This window comes from Crocodylus porosus, unplaced genomic scaffold (genome assembly GCF_001723895.1).
Source record: "Crocodylus porosus isolate Cpor-Errol unplaced genomic scaffold, CroPor_comp1, whole genome shotgun sequence".
Classification (NCBI taxonomy): Eukaryota; Metazoa; Chordata; order Crocodylia; family Crocodylidae; genus Crocodylus; species Crocodylus porosus.
This window is the reverse complement of record NW_017728931.1, coordinates 12,091,799-12,109,866: the sequence shown is the minus strand read 5'-3', so window position 1 is coordinate 12,109,866 and position 18,068 is coordinate 12,091,799. Positions and strand designations below refer to the sequence as shown.

The following is an 18,068-nucleotide window of genomic DNA, read 5'->3' as shown; positions in this document are numbered from 1 at the left end:
GCTGGCTCCTACCCTGGGGGGTTTTAAGAGGAGGTTGGATGAACATCTTGCTGGGGTCGTTTGACCCCAGTATTATTTCCTGCCATGGCAGGGGTCAAACTAGATGATCTACTCAGGTCCCTTCCAACCCTAGAAACTATGAAACTATAAATGGAATAATCTTGCAAAGCATGGATGGAGATGCTGTAACAGGGAACTCTAGCTCTGCTTTCTGGAAGCAGGCCAGCCCCTCCAAGACCAGAACTTTCTGGGTACAGCATGCTGGCAGGGTAGGTGTTAAAAGCTGAGCCTTGCTGGACTAATCAGGTGACTGGAAGGGGTCAAGCCAGAACTATAAAAACCCTGGGCTGAGCTTGATAATGAGGGGTTTGACTGTAGGTGGCGTGGACTCCTGATGACTCCCAGAGAAGCAGCAGCAGCACCAGCCCCACAAGAAGGAACATAGCAGGCAGTGGGAAGCAGAAGTACAGAGCCATGGAAAACGTGAGGTGGCAGACTGCCATCCTTAACTTTATTTTGGTTATAGCCTGGCTTACTGTTTGTGTTTGATTAGATCCAGTGATTCGTGGACAAGGCTGTAGGGGAGGAGGAGACCTCATTAGTGTCGTGGGGCACAGTCAAAGGGATGAAGGGCACAGTGCGCAAGTGAGTGCAGCTGTACAGGGCTAGGGGCCCAGAGCTGGCTGCAGGAAAATAGGACTTTGAAGCTGGGTCCTAGTAGGCGGATTGAGGCTAGTAGCCTGAGTTATGAGAAAGGGGCCAAGTCTAAAGCAGAAGACCCAACAACTCAGTGCTCAGGGATGCAGCATGAAGGGGGTGGGCCAGAAGGCCTGGTGCCATAGTAAGCACAAAAGAGGGCCATGGACCCAGAGAGTATTAAGCAGCTAGACCCTCAGAGTCAAACCCTACCTCGTGGGTTTAGGCTGGTAGGCTGAGCAAGAGAAAGATGGGGGTGAGAAGCCCACAGTGGCTGAGAACCTCAACACAGAAGTACAAACAACATCTGCGAGGCGTGGGGCACATGTGGGGGTGGCTAGAGCATGCAAGGACAGCCCTAGTCATCAGGGCATACAATAGGTAGTCTCCTGCTTGTAAGAACAACTAAACAATATTTATATCAAGACGTGGCAGGAAAGTAAAGGCAGGATACAGGAGCAAAGTATTAAAGGATTTCAACGGTGCCCCTCACAGGCCACTAGACTGCTGCTGGGGATGGCAACCTGTTACCGATGCCTATAATGGGAGGCTTCAAGGGTCAATGTTATTTTAAACTTTACTAATATCTGGAAAAAGAAACAAACAAAACATTTAATTGAATTTCCAGATGACACTAGATTCATGTGCTCCCACTCTACAGGCATGATAGATGATGTTCCTATTTTTCAGGTCTGGTACCACCAGCTCTAGGCATGAGCCTTCAAATTCTATATGCTCTCTGTGTTGGATACTATTGAATGACATTGACTTCCTGCATGGAGAACAGATCAATAAAAGGGGATCACTTACTTTCAAGACACATGTAACTTTAAGGCTTCTGAAAGATGTTATCATTATCAAATCCGGTTCTTTGCTGGGGTGTGTGTATGGGGGCTAGTATTTAAGGGAAGAAGTATGTTTTAAATTTTTAATTCTTCAACTTTACGAAACTCAAATTTCTGGTTATAATTAAGTATTTTCTGGGGGCGGGTAGATGGGGGCATGGCATGTCCTCTCTCATCTCTATCCCAAGAGGTTTGTGCTTCCTTGATTAACAGCCTTGACTTCCTCTCTATTATTGGATGGCACTGCTAAATTAGGAACATAAATGAAGACAAGAAATGGCATATATGAAATGAATGAAGCTTGAAATGCAAGCAGGATATTCATCTGGTAAAAACATGATTATAGTCACCCCACAGGCACAGGGGTTTCAGTCTCAAAGACTGGACTGAACCAAGACTGAACATCACATTTGGGTTCAGGAAGGAACTTTACCCCATGGTGACATTAGTATGGACTGTGGAGATTTTTGCGTGCCTCTTACAATTTGGGGGCATAGCCCACTTTCATGGATCTCTTGACCATATTTTGACAGCTGTTGCAGTGGCATGACACTGACTGCCATTGTCCCCCTGCTTTACCTGTGGCCGGTTAGGGTGCTATGCCTTGTGGTTGTGTGATTGGGTTGACTCTATAGTCTTAGTAATAGAGTAGATGAGGATTTGTATGGGATGGTTTGATTAGGGATGATCCTGCCTCAGGCAGTAGGTTGGACTAAATTACCTCCAGAGGTCCCTTCCAGCCTTACTTTTCTATGATTCTATGAAGACAAAACTGAAGATTAATACAAAAGGGTTATTTTAAAAGGTATATAATGAGGAACACACATTGTGGGGGAGGGAGCTGCTTTTGCTATTTTGAAATCTGTCTTTAGGATTTTATGTAGTAACTGTAATGTTATATGGATAATGATTCTCCAGTGTGCCAATGTTTATAAAGAAAAAAATGAGTTAAAATACCCTTATTGTTAAATATTTCAGGATTAATTGAAAGCAAACTGAATTGACTGAATGTAAGGATCATTCATTTTGGTTTTCTTTTGTCTCATGATACTAAATTGGGCTGAGTAAAAATGAAGCCCAACACAAATAATCTGAATTTCTTGGAGGAGCATAAAAATAGCCTAATGCAGAGGGAGGTGATTCCAGCAGTGCTAAAAATGAGGAAAGCACTAATGTAGAACAGCCACCAGTATTTTTACTACCATATTGTATACATATGTTCTGAACAGTGAGATAATGCAATGGTAAAAATGTTGGTTCCTGGACAATACTACTGCCACTAGCACTTATGGTACTTAGTATACTGTGCTGCCACAAGGTGTAGGAAAGGTTACATCCCTAACATACCCTAAAAACCCAATCCCGAGGGGTGTGGGAGATAGGGAAGGAGAAGGAATAATCACTGTGTTAGAGAACATGCCTACCCATGTCATGACATAATTTGGTTTTGTGTAGCCCAGACTAAATCATCTGCTAGCAATGCTTTGGGAAGCATGCAGTAGTTTTGGCAGACTGTACAGGGAGCTTAACATGATTAGAACTGAAGCTGGTTAGGAATTTTCAGTTGAAATAATTTTCTGATGGAAAAATGCAGTTTCTAAAAATTGTCATTTTTCCATGTGGAAAATTAAGATTTTGCCATAATTCCCCATCTCCACTTTTCAGACAGAAAAAACAAAATGATATTTGTCATGTCACCAGAATCAAATAACATATCAACTCTTTTTTATTTTAAACAGAACCCAAATGTTTCTTTTTGAATCAGTTCAATAAAATGTGAAAACACATTTCCCTACCAGTATTTCTGAAGTTCCCTCTTAAGGGCTGAATTCTCCAGTCTAGACCATGATTCAGCAACCTACCACCTAAGGACTGGATCTGGTCTGGGATGGTGTGAGCCAACCGCCCCCTCTGCAGCACCCTTCTGATCACCTTCTGATCACCCTTCAGTTCACCCTTCTGAATGTAGCCCTCATTTCTGATCTTTCATGCTTACACTTACCACACTGCTGCATATCTGCAACAAGGGTAAGTGCAGAGAGCTTGAACTCTTCAGGGAGATTTGTGCAGGGGTCTGGGCTGCAAACTCCAGCCCACAGCAACAAAAGGTTGCTGACCCCCTTTCTTAGACATTAATATCTCAGCTAGGTAAGACATTGGCTTCCCATTGTGTTGCTTCCCAGTAGTCTTGTGACAGCAGGTGTAATGGGAAAAGATGAAATTGGGTACCTTGATGTCCCCATTTTCCTCTAGGCATCCCCCTTAATGCACTCAGTGTAATGTGATTCCTTTGAGGAATCCTAGAATTCTATGGAGTGCAAAGTTATATGGAGTGTAATACTTAGGATGGGATTTCTCAACAGCACTCAACCATAGCTTGAATGCTGTTGTAGAAGCCAGTAGGAGTTATAGCACTGATATCAGTGGGAGCATCTCTTAGATTTTCTCTTTTCAATATGTTTTTTCAGCATGTTTTCAGGGCAGAATTTACTTGTGCTATTTGTCTGCATAGAAATATTAAAAATGACAACAAAAATACTTCTGACATATCTTTGACCTTACTCTAGACCTTATCCCCAAGAAACATTTCTCATTAGTTTAAGGCTAGGAACAGAAGTTGCATTTGTTCCTGGACAAGTTGCACCTGTGTTTGTTCCAGAACAAACTTATCCCGAGATTGGCATGGTACACACATCACCCTTCTAAGCTGGGTTTAGTGAGAAGCTAAAAGTATTTTCACTTTTCTGGCATTGATTCAATGATGCAATCCTGGAATAACCATTCAGACACACTTTTCAATGTCCTGAGATAAACTGTTGGCGCTTCTTATCCCATGAGCCTTTTTAAGATTTATCCCAGGACAATGGATATGCTTGCCTGAGTAACTGGGCTTTGTCTTGGGATAAAATAGTTTATCCCAGGACATTTGTAATGTTCATTCTTACCTCACAGCTAATTCAGAGGTAAAATGGTTATTAGCATCTTCTAGGGCCTAGTAGATGATGAAATTGAAATATAATAATTCATCACATGCAGTTGCACAAGCAATAAATAGTAAAAAATCTAAGAAATGGTACCAAACAACAAATTGGATATAAGCTACAGGGCTCACAGTAGTACATAGTTTTCAACAGAGTTTCAGATGAAATCTGGCAATTTTAGATTTACGGGAACACTAATAAATTCTGAAAAAACCCATGCATAAAAATTGAATAAAGTGTATGTTGTGTTTGTGTGTAAATTGAAGGCACTGGGGTGGGATTTGAAACAAAAATTAAAGGGTTCTGAAATTCTTTGTGAACAGAGAATAAGTCCTGGCTCTGAGGTTGTCCCTCTGGCTAGAAATAAATGTCACTGAATGAAGCATATCAGCTGGCCACGATATGTCATGGCCCAGCTGATCTGCTTCACTGGGTGAAGGACATCGCCCTTTGTTTTATCTTTGATAGTATGGGATAAGAAACAATGTGGTTTTGCTTTCTCCTCTCAGCCAGTCCCACCTGTGGCGATGATTAGGGATGCATCTGACTGAGCAGAGAAATTGGGGCTTTTCTCCACACAGCCAACACCAGGGCATGGGTTGGACTGAGCAGGGAAGGATTTTTACCCATCCAGCCAGACCCATGCCCCAGATCTGGCTGGGTGGGGAAAAGCCCCACTTCCCCTGCTCAGCCAGACCTGTGCCCTGGGTCTGGCTGAGCAGGGAACCCTGACTTCTCCACCTCTGAAGAGGCAACTTGAGATTCCCTGTGGCGCCTCTTTGTAGATGGGGAAAGCAGGCAAGTATTTTGGGACTTTGAGGGCTCCTCCAGCCTTCAGAGCACCTGCCCAGCATGGCAGGACAGCTCAGGCTACTTGCACTCTTCTGGCACAAAAGTAATACATGTCCACCACAATAAATTGATAGAGTCTATTACCACCTTTTATGGTGCCAGTAATTTTCCTTTCATGTGGAGTGACAAAGGGTATCAATATCTATTTGCTCAGCATTTGTGCCACAACATGGTGGCAAAAGTGAGACATCAGATGACGTCTGTTTCCACCCTCTCTGCTGAGCTTCTTTAGAGCCATAGACCCTGGAATCCCTGGGGGGTTTCTGGCCATGAGCCAGTCCATGTAGTGAGTGTCCTCAAGCCACAGACTGTTGAAGTCTGCTAAGGAGAAAGGCTAGTGAACTGACAGGAAGCCAGACAGGTTTTGAAACCTGGTTTGCTTTGCTGAAGGAGTTAAAATCAAATAGTCTCAGTGGTATGTTTTGATTTTGATGAATCAACAAATTCCAGTGGAAAAAAAACCCCTCTTATCGGAAGCTTTCTGACCAAATCTACTAGTTGCCTAGTGCAGGAATATTCTCTCTCTAATTTCTATGAAGCTAAAATGCTTTAGAAGTAGATTGGTGGTTTTGAAAGTTAAACAATGGGGGTCACATTCTAGGTTCAGTTACAGTCCCAGTGAAATCAGTGAGATTGCCTGGGTGCAGTTGAGGGCAGAGTCTGGCCAGTAATCAGATGCATTTATGCATTTGTTTTGTTTGGGCCTGATTCTTCTGTTGGAGTTACTCATGTAAAACCTGTATAACTGGGCCAGAGTCAATCATTTCTCAACTTGCACCAGATCCATATAGCAAGATAAAGAAATAAAACTAATGGGGCCCAAGCAAACAAATCAGATATGCTTAATGAAACTATTAAAGACTGAAAAGTTGTCAACTTAATTTAGAACAGATGAGGAGAATGAATAGACAAAAGCAAAGCAAAGCAAACAGGAAACGGTAAAGAATTCAAGGAGAGAAAGGAAAGTAAATCAGAGAAACAATATTAGAATAGACTCAACAACAACAAAAAAGTCAACATCTCCCCAAAACACAGCCTCCTCAGAGAGAAGCCTCTCCCTGTCCTAGCACATGTTAAAGGCAGCTCTGGCTCTCCAGAGCTGGGTGTAACACCATCAGATTTTTTGTAGAAACATATTACTCCTCTTATTTTTATTTTAGAACCCATTTTTGTCACTCTTTCAGTCAAGAAAAACAGTTCTCCAGTACTCAAAACTTCAGGTACAGGTGTTACACTTTTACCAGTATACGTGATCGGAAACTGGTCTGTACTTGTAACAGAACTGAAGTGTGGCACATATAGGCTGGTTTAAAAATGTTGGAACTCAGTCTAAGATCTGCGCCCCACCCCCAGCAGGGCGAATGTGTATTCTGTTGGCTACCAATCTAAACTATGCTGCTTCCAGAAAACTGCATAACTTAGATCGATTCTGCCTTGGACTTTTTGAATGTCTGTAACTAGCCCAAATGCCAATTTCAACACACAGAAGTTACCTATCTGTACAAAATAGGCATCTCTATCCAGATTGCCTAATGAGGGGCTTTTGGATCTACATATTAATCCAGGGGTCTAGCTGTAAAGCCCTGACAAGAGAAGGTGAAAGCAGGGACAAGACTTGATAGGGAAGTGTGGTGAGATATATGCCATTTCTCTCTCAAAACCCCAGTCCCATTAAAGATTCTCACTGCATCCTTTGCACCGAATGCCTTGTACACAGCAGGCTCTGCATTACAACGGGCAGATAGATCCATTCTCGACACACAAACAACACACTGTACATAGCTTTCCATTTTTGTCCTTCTCATGACCATGGTGAGTCTAGACTCCTTGCTAAGACAAAGGTAAGACATTCTTTGAAATGCTACTTGGGGGATGTTTGGGGGCTAAAGATGCCCTCCACATATAGTCAGCAGAAATAGGAACTCAATTTTTTACAGTGGGTTTATAAAACATAACTCCTTTATGTGGATCTGTATTGATCTTGTGCATGGGATTTTCAAGAGCACTTCATGTTGACCTAACTGGTCTCACTGCTGCCAAGAATAGCATTCCCATTGACACTAAAGGGAATGGAGTTAGGCCACTACCATGTGTTTCTGAAAAATGACCCCAAGTTTGCTGGAGTCTAGGACCGCTGAATTCCAAAACTGGTTAGAACAGCCTTCTTAGCAGTATCATCAGATTGGTGCCGAAGACATTTTACATACAGTTCTCCTTTCAGTTTGTACAGGTTTACAATTGATGGTATCATTAGGAACTTTTTATGGGCACTGAAAATTCGACTACATTTTGAACCTCGCTTGTTGACCTAATTTGAGAATTTTCAATTTTCATATATGTCTCATGGGAGAAAAAGCTTCTTGTTTATTCAGAAATGAATTTTCTTGATTATGACCATAGGAGAAGTTTCAACTAAGGACAAATACTTGATTTAATTAGAAAAAATGAAGAATGAAGTACAAGAAACAACAAATATACAGGTGGTAATATGACCTGAAATTGAGCTCTTGTAATTTGTTAATAATTTTTTATTGTAAAAAGTTATTTGACTTCACTCCTGCAGGGTCTAAAAACTAAAAATGCTAGTTACCAGGAGTGGGCTTAACTTCTACACTTCCAGACAGACTCTCTTTAAGTGGAGCAAACACAACAGTAAGATTCAAGATAATCTCATCTAATCTCTAGCAGAATGGCTGAAGTGTTGCTTACCAGCATTTCAGTAATAGACCACTATGTTTACACTGTAGATTTTCTTTCTTAAACCAGGGTATATATATTTCTAGATCCCCCTCATGTATGTCAGTATAATTCACCTAGTTTCCCTATAAGTGTCATATGGGGACTGAATATTCAGCAGGGAACTGAAGGTAAAGTGAAAGCACAGGGGGGCTCTTGAATGAGTTCAGGAAGGTCATTGCATGCATAGCTGACAGAAAAAACCATGGCATGAGAATATTTGTGAGAAAAGTTAACAGGCCAGCACTTGAGGCTTGCCTGAATGGCAGGAGGAAGACTAGTTATCCACAGTTTTGGAAGTTACAGCCAGAAGCTTACCTTTGGTGCAATGGAGAAGAAGCCAGAGGATTAATTCAGAGAGAGGGGCAATGACTTGATGAGAATAAACAAGAGGTATTTTAGTGGCATTGTTTGTGTTAACTAGAAGGGAGATTAGGAGGATGCTAGAAAGGCCAGAGGAGAGGAGGTAAAAAGTAACAAAATATACTCTTCCGATGTGAAAGACATCAACATTTGCTTTCACACAAGCATACACTTGCGCATACAGATGCCTCCAGTTTACTCCCCAAATCCCATATGGATTGAAAATTGGATGGAAGACAATAAGCAAAGAGCAATGACCAGAACTGGATCCAGGATTTTGCAAAGGGGCTGTGTGGGAATTGTGACCAGAACTGCAGGGTTGGCTGCACCTTCCATTCCCAGCTTTCTCTAAAACCCACAGTGAGGCAGACTGTGCCATGGGACCAGCCGTAGGGGACTTTTTTAAAGTTCCCAAAGCAGATAAGAATTCCCTCTCCCTTCCCTGCAAAGAGGCATGTCCCCTTTCTCTCCCCAGCCCCCTTCCTCTCCTTCCTCCACCTGCCACTATTCCCATTGCCTTGGGGTGAACAGAACTCTATAGCTGCTCCAACTAGGTTGTGTGGGGGCCAGGTTTAACCTGGGATGACAGCTGTGGTGGGGAGTAGTGTTGCTTATTCCAACATCTGCTCCTGGGCTGATGGGAAACACCCAGGGGACCAGGCAGGGAGGGGAAACCTTGCTACCTACTGTTGCTGCCACTGTCCCAGGCTGAGCCCAATCCCTGTGCAGCCCAACACAACAGGAGCTCCCCTTGCCCCAGGACAGTGGGAAAAACAGCAGTGATAGGTAGGGGAGGGCAGAATGGGAGCGATGGAATGTGCCAATGTGCCTCTGAGCATGGAAAAGAAGAGAAGGGGGGAATTCTTACTTTCTTTTGGGACTTAGAAAAAGTCCCTGACTGCTGTTCTTGCTATGTGGTCAAAAAGAGGATGCAACCACACCACTGCATCCCCTATGGATCTGACCCTGGCAATGGTAAAGTATCAAGACATGGGTAGTATCTACTGGAGAACTATAAGCTTCAAAGTTAAACCCAATCTTGTTTACTATTTTTATTAAACAATTTGAAACAGGTGTGGGTAAACTACATGCAATTACATTTTCAGAAGATACTCAAGTGAGACACATTGCAAACACTGCTGAAGGCAGGAAAATAAACACACCAAGGGACAGAGAGAAGTTAGAAAAATGGACAGAAAATAAGAGATTCAGTATGGAAAAATCTAAGCTAATTCCTCTGAGGAAAATTAATGTGAAAGGCATTTAACTAGGAAGGAAAAAGTTGGAAAGAAGCAATGCTGAAAGAGATCTAAGCATGACTCGGAACAGTTAATTAGATATGAATTTATCATAGACTATGACAGCATTAGGCAAAAAAACTGGTGCAATTATGGTTGGCATGTGCAGAAATAAGATATCACTGAGCTGTAAGCTGAAAGAAGCGTATTGCCGCTGGCTCACCTCTAGAAGTACCTTCAGTTCAGGGCACCTCAGTGCCAAAAGGACGTAGACTGATTGGAGGGACTTCAGAGAAGAGCAACAAGAATGATTAAGAGGCTGGAAGGAATGACTTAAGGAACAATTAAATACATACTGTAGAAGTGAGCCAAAAGAATGACTTAAGTGGGGTTAACCAAGGGAGATAACCAGAGTCGAGTTTCAGAGAGTTAGGAACTCCAAGGATAGAGGGGAGCTGCAGGAAAATAGAACTAGGAGAAAGGGCAAAATATAAGCGTGTATAGCACGATTAAAAACCCTGCTTTACACTGCATGCATCTACATATAAAATTAACATGGCTGAATAAGCTCTGGCACAGGTTGCACTGGAGTTTATTGCTCCTGGGTGCTGCGTTTGTACATGCACCCAGGACCACAGCACACTGAACTAGGGCAGAGCAGCCCCAGCTGGCAGGGAGTCCTGGGCAGGGGTCAGCTTGCCAACCCAGGGCTGTTCTAACTCAACTCAATGTGCTGTGGAACAGGTAGCTGAGGCATAAGGGTGGTACAGTGCAGGACTAGCCAGCAGACAGCCCCTGCACTGTAGCACCCCATGTGCCCCAGCTAGCCCCATCAGTGCCTACAATGTGTTGCACCGAAGTCAATACCTCTGCTGTAGGATAGTACTTGTGCCTCGCAGTACTATCCTACAGTGCAGATAATTAGTTTACTGTGGCCTAATAGCACTGCGCATATAGATGCTGACGTTTTACTGTGGAGCTAATTAGTCAGTTCCATAGTAAACATCTCCATTTTTCCAAACAGAGGTCACATGCACACACGCACGTGCACACACACACTCCCTTCCCCTCTCTCACTAGCTCAATAAATATACTTTGCACAGGTGCACACACTTATATACAGCGTTTCTAGAATACTAGATCATATGTGCCTCCCTGCCTAACTACTTTCTTGTCCACAGGTCCAGTTTCATGCTTGGTGAGGTTTGTGTTGGTCCAGGTAATGTCACTGGGCCTTGCTCCCTGCTTAATTGTTTTATATTCTCCATTGAAGTTTCTTGCGTATAGCTTATTCCATAGTTGGAGGTGGGGAGGAGAGGAGGGAAGGGGGCCGATTGTGGGGAGCCCTCCATGCTTGCTTTTAGATTTCATCAGCATCTCTCTGAAACATTCCTTTTGTTCCTTCTCTCTGGATACCCTTTTCTTCCACTCAGCTGACTATAAAGTGTTTATTTTATTCTCAGGAGCATGCTATTTGTACCTCAATCATGCCAAGTTCATCAAAGATCTCAGTATATAATGGTACTGCAAGTTTATCTCAAGGATAGTACATTGGTAACAATGATTAAATGTCTCCAGTCAATTTATGGGGCATTGTTATGAGGTCCATATTTCACAGATGAAAGCCTGGAGGATAACATCTGATCTTGGTTTAAAACTGAATTCACATGCATTCCAAATCCTGGCTCTGAACAAAATATGGGTTGGGCTAGTCTTGTGTTTTTGGTTGTTCACCTCTTATTAATGGAAAGATCACTAGAGAACATGCTGTGTTATGATGTCTGTGGCTACAGAGTTATTCAGTAATGCCCACTGGGCTTCAAATTCATGCCCTACATTAAGATGAATTAACTTTCAGGTATAGACAAGCCCTTAGGTATATGTCTGGTCTAGGGGTTTTGCTCCTGTTATAGCTGAAGCTAACAGAAAGTCATTTAACTTGACTGTTTCAAAAGATGTTAATTAACTAAAATATTTAAAAACACTAATCTAGATGCTGAGCAAGTATATGATTTAATTTAGGGTTTATCATAGCAACAAATTCATTTCATAGACATTAATTTAGCGGCCATGGATTAATAATGCAAAATCTGTTTTCTAAACCAACTTGTAGTAGAAGAATTTATTGTTGAAGGGTGTGAACAAGCAGCTGGTAGCTGGCACATTACTGCTGTCTAGCTTAAGGGGATGATTAGAACAAAGTACTTAAGCACAGAAACCATTTACAATGTTTTGAAGACTACCCAGCAAATCACTCAACAAACAGAATGTAGTTTTCATTCAAGATTGTTTCTGTCACCAGTTTTTGTTCTCATTTGTAGTAGGTTACCTGGATGGGACCTTTTTAAAACAACTTGTTTACTCCTTGCTGAGCTGGGTAGTGGCGTTCTTATAAATTGCCACAAAGTATAGGCAGACTGAGGGTTACGTGTGCACTCTTGCTACCCAGTACTGCCTAATAGACATACATGAAATTAATTTCCATCTCTTCTCAACATTTTGAGATAGGATCTATAGAATAGTGTTCATGAGATCCAGATGATAACCAAATAGCCTTAGTTTGTACAAGTATGCACATCCTCATCCAGTCAAACATTCCAACCCCTCCGTCTACAGCTCATACCATACACATCTCTCCAAATCAGTCTTACTAGGCCTGCTAGCAAAAGGCCCAATATATGTACATTTGTGGGGTGAACTGGAGTGGGTGTATGTTGTGTGTGTGTGTGGGGGGGATAACAGTACAAGAACTGATCCTTCTGAGATCCTCTAGGGTCTGTGATGCCTCAGAAAGGAGATGGAGGAGCCAGAGCCCTCAATCCACCCTTCAGCTACAGTGGCCTAAGCTAGGTTGTCAGAGAAAGGAGTCTGTTTATATCCTCATGGATGATGTACTGAAATACAATATTACATGGGCCTTCCCAAAGCCAGCATTGCTCCACACTGCTCCATTTACACAAGGCTGTAGGTAAATCTCAAAGTGTAGTGTTCTGTACTTCCCTTTCAACACACACATTCTCTACCTCCTAACTACCCTCACATACATATGCACTGCCTAGCTCTGCACACATCCCCCCATACCTTCCCCAAATAACCCTACCACCCCCCTCCCCACAGTCTACACTGATAGACATGAAACCATAGGCAGAAATTTGCCACAAAAAACACTTCCCACAGCCCTCCCTTCAAACTTTTTATATAAATTACCATCTACCCATGGGTTTCCTTTAAAATTGAGAAAAGTAACACATATATCCCTAACTCCTCACAAATATGAGCATCTTTGTCAACATCTTTTGCCAATATAGATTTCAATAGCTTTGTCATGAATTTCTGTGTCCTTAACACCAATGCCCAAACCTGTTTCACCTAAATACTTGCCTGGCCTTCTATACCTTTCCCAACCCCCATCTCTGCAAATCCAATCTCTTTCCTTCCCTTCCAGACAGCATATGGATTTGTACTGTGTGACGTGTAGGAATTTGATAGGCTGTAGGCTTAGCCAGCAACAAGGTGAGTTGCTGTGCTTTTTTCACCTGGCAAGGAGTTCCACCTTGTTGTCTGTCAAGTCCCTTTCCTGTGGTCAAGAGTCTCCCCCTACTGGTCAAGTGCTGCATAGTTTCAATGGCGTATAGCTATCATTGAAGCTGGTGATCCCACAAAGAAGAATCTCTCCCAGGTAGCCAAGAACAATCCCACATACAAAATTGAAGACTTGGACAACAGAAAAAGGTAGTAAATTGGGATATTCTGCTGCTGAGCTGTCCTGGATTATGTAAGGCTTTTGCATAGATGTGCAGCTTAATTCCTAACTGTAGTAGGCCGGTTCTCAGCCAATGTAAATCATTGCAAGGCTCCATTGACTTACACTAACCGAGGCTCTTGCTCCCACTGACTTGAATATTGTGAGCCTAGATCTTGTGAACAAACAGATCACAGCAACCTGAGCAAGGATGCTTTGTGCCCAAAAGCTTATCAAACCTCTTTCCCAAATATACAGTTGGTCCAATAAAAGATACCACAAAAAAACAACAACAATCCGTGTCACTTATGCAGATCACATTACCCACATCTGAGTCTAATGGATTTGGGTACAATCTTCTGACTGGCTTCAGAGAGAAGGAGGCACTTTTCTGCTGTTGCTGTCTGGCTCTCCAAATGCAGTGCAGTACCTAAGGAGACCCTAAGGCTGTACACCAACAGAGCAATTTGAGAACAGAGGCCTTTATTGGATATGCAGGGGGTATTTTGTTTGTTAGTTTGTTTATGAGACAAGTTCTTTAATGTGTTCTTGCCACCAGCATCACCCCAGTCTTAAACTTGTCCAGGCAGCCAGCCGCCCTTCATTTAGGAGCTGATCTCAACCAAGCATTCAGGGATAGATCATGACGTGCTTCATCTTTGATTCAATTTACTGTATCTTTATATCCAATGTCCTTCTCTGCTCTAATCCTAATTCCGCCAGTATACAAGAGCACATAAAATGTCCTGTGCTTTCTCCATTCACACATCAGTCCATATTCCTGTTTAGTCATCTCTTCTTCCTTTGCCCCCAAAACACATTTGTATATTGTTGCTCACGCACATTTTTTTTAACAGATACAATCTACCACCACTCCACTGTACACAGTAGCCTTCTTATTGGAAGGCTAGATGCATACACACAGACAGCAACACCCCTTCCCACAGCACCCATATGCTTTTGCACACAACTCATCTACTCCTGCCTTTCCATGCAAACTTATCTTCCTCTCCGGCACCAGAAAGTAGTTCCCAGCACAAATCTCTCTCTCTCTGCCAAAAACTGAAATACAATCCTCACACATACACCTATTCTTAACCCAGTCTACAAGCAGTAGATATCTACTGCCTATCACCCTTATCCATGGCTCTACTGCATTCATCAACCCATTCCATAGACTTTCCCCAAACCAAAAACAGACACCACCAAAATGGCCATGCATGCACAAATAGCTACCTTCCTGTACCCTCTCACAGCATCCTCTACCTCTACAGCCAAATAGATTCCCACAATTTACCCTTACTCCCTGGTATTCATGCACATACTCTTCCCTAGAAAGCTTCTCCCTGTTTTTTCGTTTGGATCACCTCCATCTCTCTTCAGCACACAACCCTTACTCTTCTTTGAGAAGCCTGTACTTTCACTCACAAACAGTCATAATGGTCTCCACGTGCAGGCCATTACCTGTCATCCACTTTCCACACTTTCTCCTACACCCAACCTTTACCTGCCCTAAGGTCCCCTCACCACTCAGTCAACTACTTGCAAGGTCTTTTCACATGTGGAAGGTCCCCATACATCATCACTCCTCTTACCCTCCACTGGTAACATTTATATGATTTTATATGGGGCATGAAAGTAATCGGTACTCCATATATGTCCCTTCTCTTTCTTTTATGCACCCCACATCTTTATGCTCTTCATATTCCACTTTTTGCTACCCATATATTCCTTAGACTCCACATCTGTATATTTCCTTTCACACTCCCTCTGGCCTACGTAACCCCCGTTATCTCACATACTCATTTTACATTCATTATGTCGCCCTTCACAATTAAAAACGGTCTTCTCAGGCAACTTCCTTGATTCTTCCCTCAGTAACATACACCATTACTTTTCTTTTCTTCACACACTTGCCTCTCCTCCCCACAATCTTACAAGCTCCTTTCACCTTTACCTGTCCCCGCTTGCTCCTGCCTCTCCATACACAAGTGCTTTCCCTTGCCTGCTTCACAACAAAACCACAAGTGTCTCATTTAGATGCCACACATGCATTCCTCAGCAGACTATTTCTGTACCTCTCTCCAAACACATAACCCTTTCTTCTCCTCCCCCAAAACACCCTTTGTGACCCTGAACCCATATCTTACACTTCCCCCGCCACAGCACCATTCCTCCTTCATAGGCACCAACAATCACAAGCACCAATAACTTTCACCTTTACCCCTCACCCAGTCCCTAGTCCACACCCTGTTATCCCTCCCATGCATAACTTCCTCTATAGTCTCCAAGCACACTCTGTTTCTGCCTACAAAGATCTTCCTTCGCATCTGCCTGGCACAGGAATACCTATATGCCTCTCTTTCACTTTACACCTGTTCTCAGTATCCAACAACATAGTGTCCCCTTCTCCTTCAGCACACCAGTTTCTCCAAAACCCTAACATGCACCACTTAGTTTTCCCACAAAAAGCCTCTCTTGCATCCTTTACCTCTGTCAATGGCCACCTACTATACCACACTCCTTTCCCTAGCCCTATTATTCCCCCCCCATGCAGCCCCATTTCCTTATGTGCTCTTTCCCACTCCCGCCTTCATACTTAGCCTCTCTTCTCCCCATCCCCGCTCTCACACAGAGTTCTTCATACCAACACATGTAGCCGAGACCAATCTTCATACTACCAGCACCTGGAATCAGTAGTTCCCTCTGCTGCTTTTGTTCATTGTGCCACAAAGCACAGAGATATTTATCATTTTGTCTGAGGTTTTGCGGAAACCTTTGTCAGCAAGTCCAGCCCATCACTTTCTTAGACAGAGCAGGTATAGATGCTCTGTCCCTTTTTTTTCCATGGCATTTTCCTGTAGGTACAGGAGTAAGGCAAACTTTAAACACCATGTGCATTCCTTATACAGGGGAATCGCACAAACTGAGTGCCGCATGAGGTCTGAAAGGTAGTAACTCTTATGAACAGAGTGGACCATATATCACACATCCCTGTCTATTAAAAAAAATCCCCTCTGCTCTTCTCTAAATAACTGGTCTTGCAATAAAGGAACTAGAGAATGCAGTCAGAGCAGCCTATTCGCTCCAAAATACTCATCTCTCTCCATCCTGTATATTTATAGACTAAGCGATAAGACAAACACTAGGCTTTCTCGTTTATTTTAACGAAGGATTAAGAACCGATTGGAAAACTATCTGAACCATTCAAGGACTTTCCCCCCTCGGCTAGCGGCAGTGTGGTGTCTCCAAAAGGACTCCTCAGCTCTAAGCTGCAATTCAGCTGTTTAGATGAGAAACAGCTTTCTATAGTCCTCTCTTTTTGTGCGTGTGTGCGTTGCTCATTTGTATACTGCATTCCTAGAAGGCACTTTCGAAACCCTGGAAATCACTGTATAACAACGGGTTTCTGGCTTTGCCACTTTCAAGTGGATCTTTTTCACCTAGGCACAGATGTGCAGGGGGAGTCCTTTGCTCTCCAGCCTCTTTTCCAGAGAGCCTAGTGGTTAGGTGGGAGGGAGAGGTGGAGCAGAGTAGCTGGAAAGGGCAGGTTTGCAGTGTCTCGCTCACAAGAAAAAAAAAGAGAAAAAAAATCTCCAGTGAAGTAAGTTACCTGAGACAGGGTAAGTCTAGAAACTGGGAATCCTGACTTGGCTTGTTATGGGCTCTAACTTTCCCCCCGGGGCAAGTGTAGTGTGTGTGGGGAGGCTGGTTCTTGCGTTCCCTGCTCAGGACTCGCAAGCCCTTTTGTTACAGCTCAAGTTGCTGGTTTCCCTCTTAAAAAAAAAAAAATCATCATAATAATAATAATAATTAAAAAAAAAAAAAAAATCAAACCATGAGTCTCCTTTGCTTTTGCCTCTTAAATCAGACCCCCTTAGCACCTCATAGCTCTCCTCTGCTGTTTCCCTGCCAGGGACCTGAGCTGCAGTCTGTAGAGCAGAAGGGGAAAGAGGAGCTTTCAGGACCTGGGGGGGAGGGCAGGTTGGGGCAAGGCTGCAAGGCGGGGGGCAGACCCTTTGAAGACCCCCCTCCCCAGCCCTCCTGGCTCGGGACCGTCGCAGAAAACAGCCCGTGTCCCTTACCGTGGTAGGAGTAACCATGGCATCCGTGTGACTGTTTCCAGAGAAGCCGACATGAAGAGAAAGGTGGATGCAAATGCGTTCATTCAAAGTCCCGAAGTTGGTTTGCTGGGGCCGTGCAGAGCCGCGCGATGGGAGGGAGCCTTCGACTCTGAGTCCCGCGAACATAATCTGCGCGATTATAACAAACCCGCTCGGCCAGATGGCTGCGCTCGGCGCCTTAACCCCTTGGGCGCCGCGCTGCCTCCCGCCCGCCCGGGACCCTGCCCGGCGCCAGCCTTCGCGGGGCTTGTTTCTGTTTTGTTGGGTTTGGGGTTTGGTTTTTTTGGCAGGCGGACAAAGCCCCCGAGAAAGATGGTTGTTGTTGGGGTTTTTTGGTCCGTCCTTCCCTCCCATGTGTCTTTTTTCCAACCTTCCCCCCCCCGTTCTTTTAAAAAGCCCCATCGCTTCCCCGATGCTGCAGGCATCGCTGCGCGCCCCTCCTGCGGGCATCCTCTTCAGGGGAGCGGGATCAGCACCAGGACGCCTCTGGC

At 43.6% G+C, this 18,068-nt stretch overlaps 1 protein-coding gene across 3 annotated transcripts in view; it reads right to left on the bottom strand.

Moving 5' to 3' along the window:
• The window catches only part of NTF3 (neurotrophin 3), a 70,773-nt gene extending 53,023 nt beyond the window's left edge, over positions 1-17,750 (bottom strand). The window contains exons 1-2 of one of the 3 annotated variants that reach the window (XR_002102794.1): positions 17,539-17,631; positions 17,297-17,385 (exon numbers count right to left, since the gene is read on the bottom strand). Coding sequence is in view for 1 of the 3 variants with exons in the window: in XM_019544214.1 (XP_019399759.1) it covers positions 17,539-17,703 (165 nt within the window). In the remaining 2 variants the exon portion in view is untranslated. Of the gene's footprint in view, positions 1-17,066; positions 17,248-17,296; positions 17,386-17,538 lie in introns of those variants that run through there. The other 2 variants (XM_019544214.1, XM_019544215.1) reach the window with 2 other exon arrangements.
• Between the last annotated feature and the right edge of the window lie 318 nt (positions 17,751-18,068).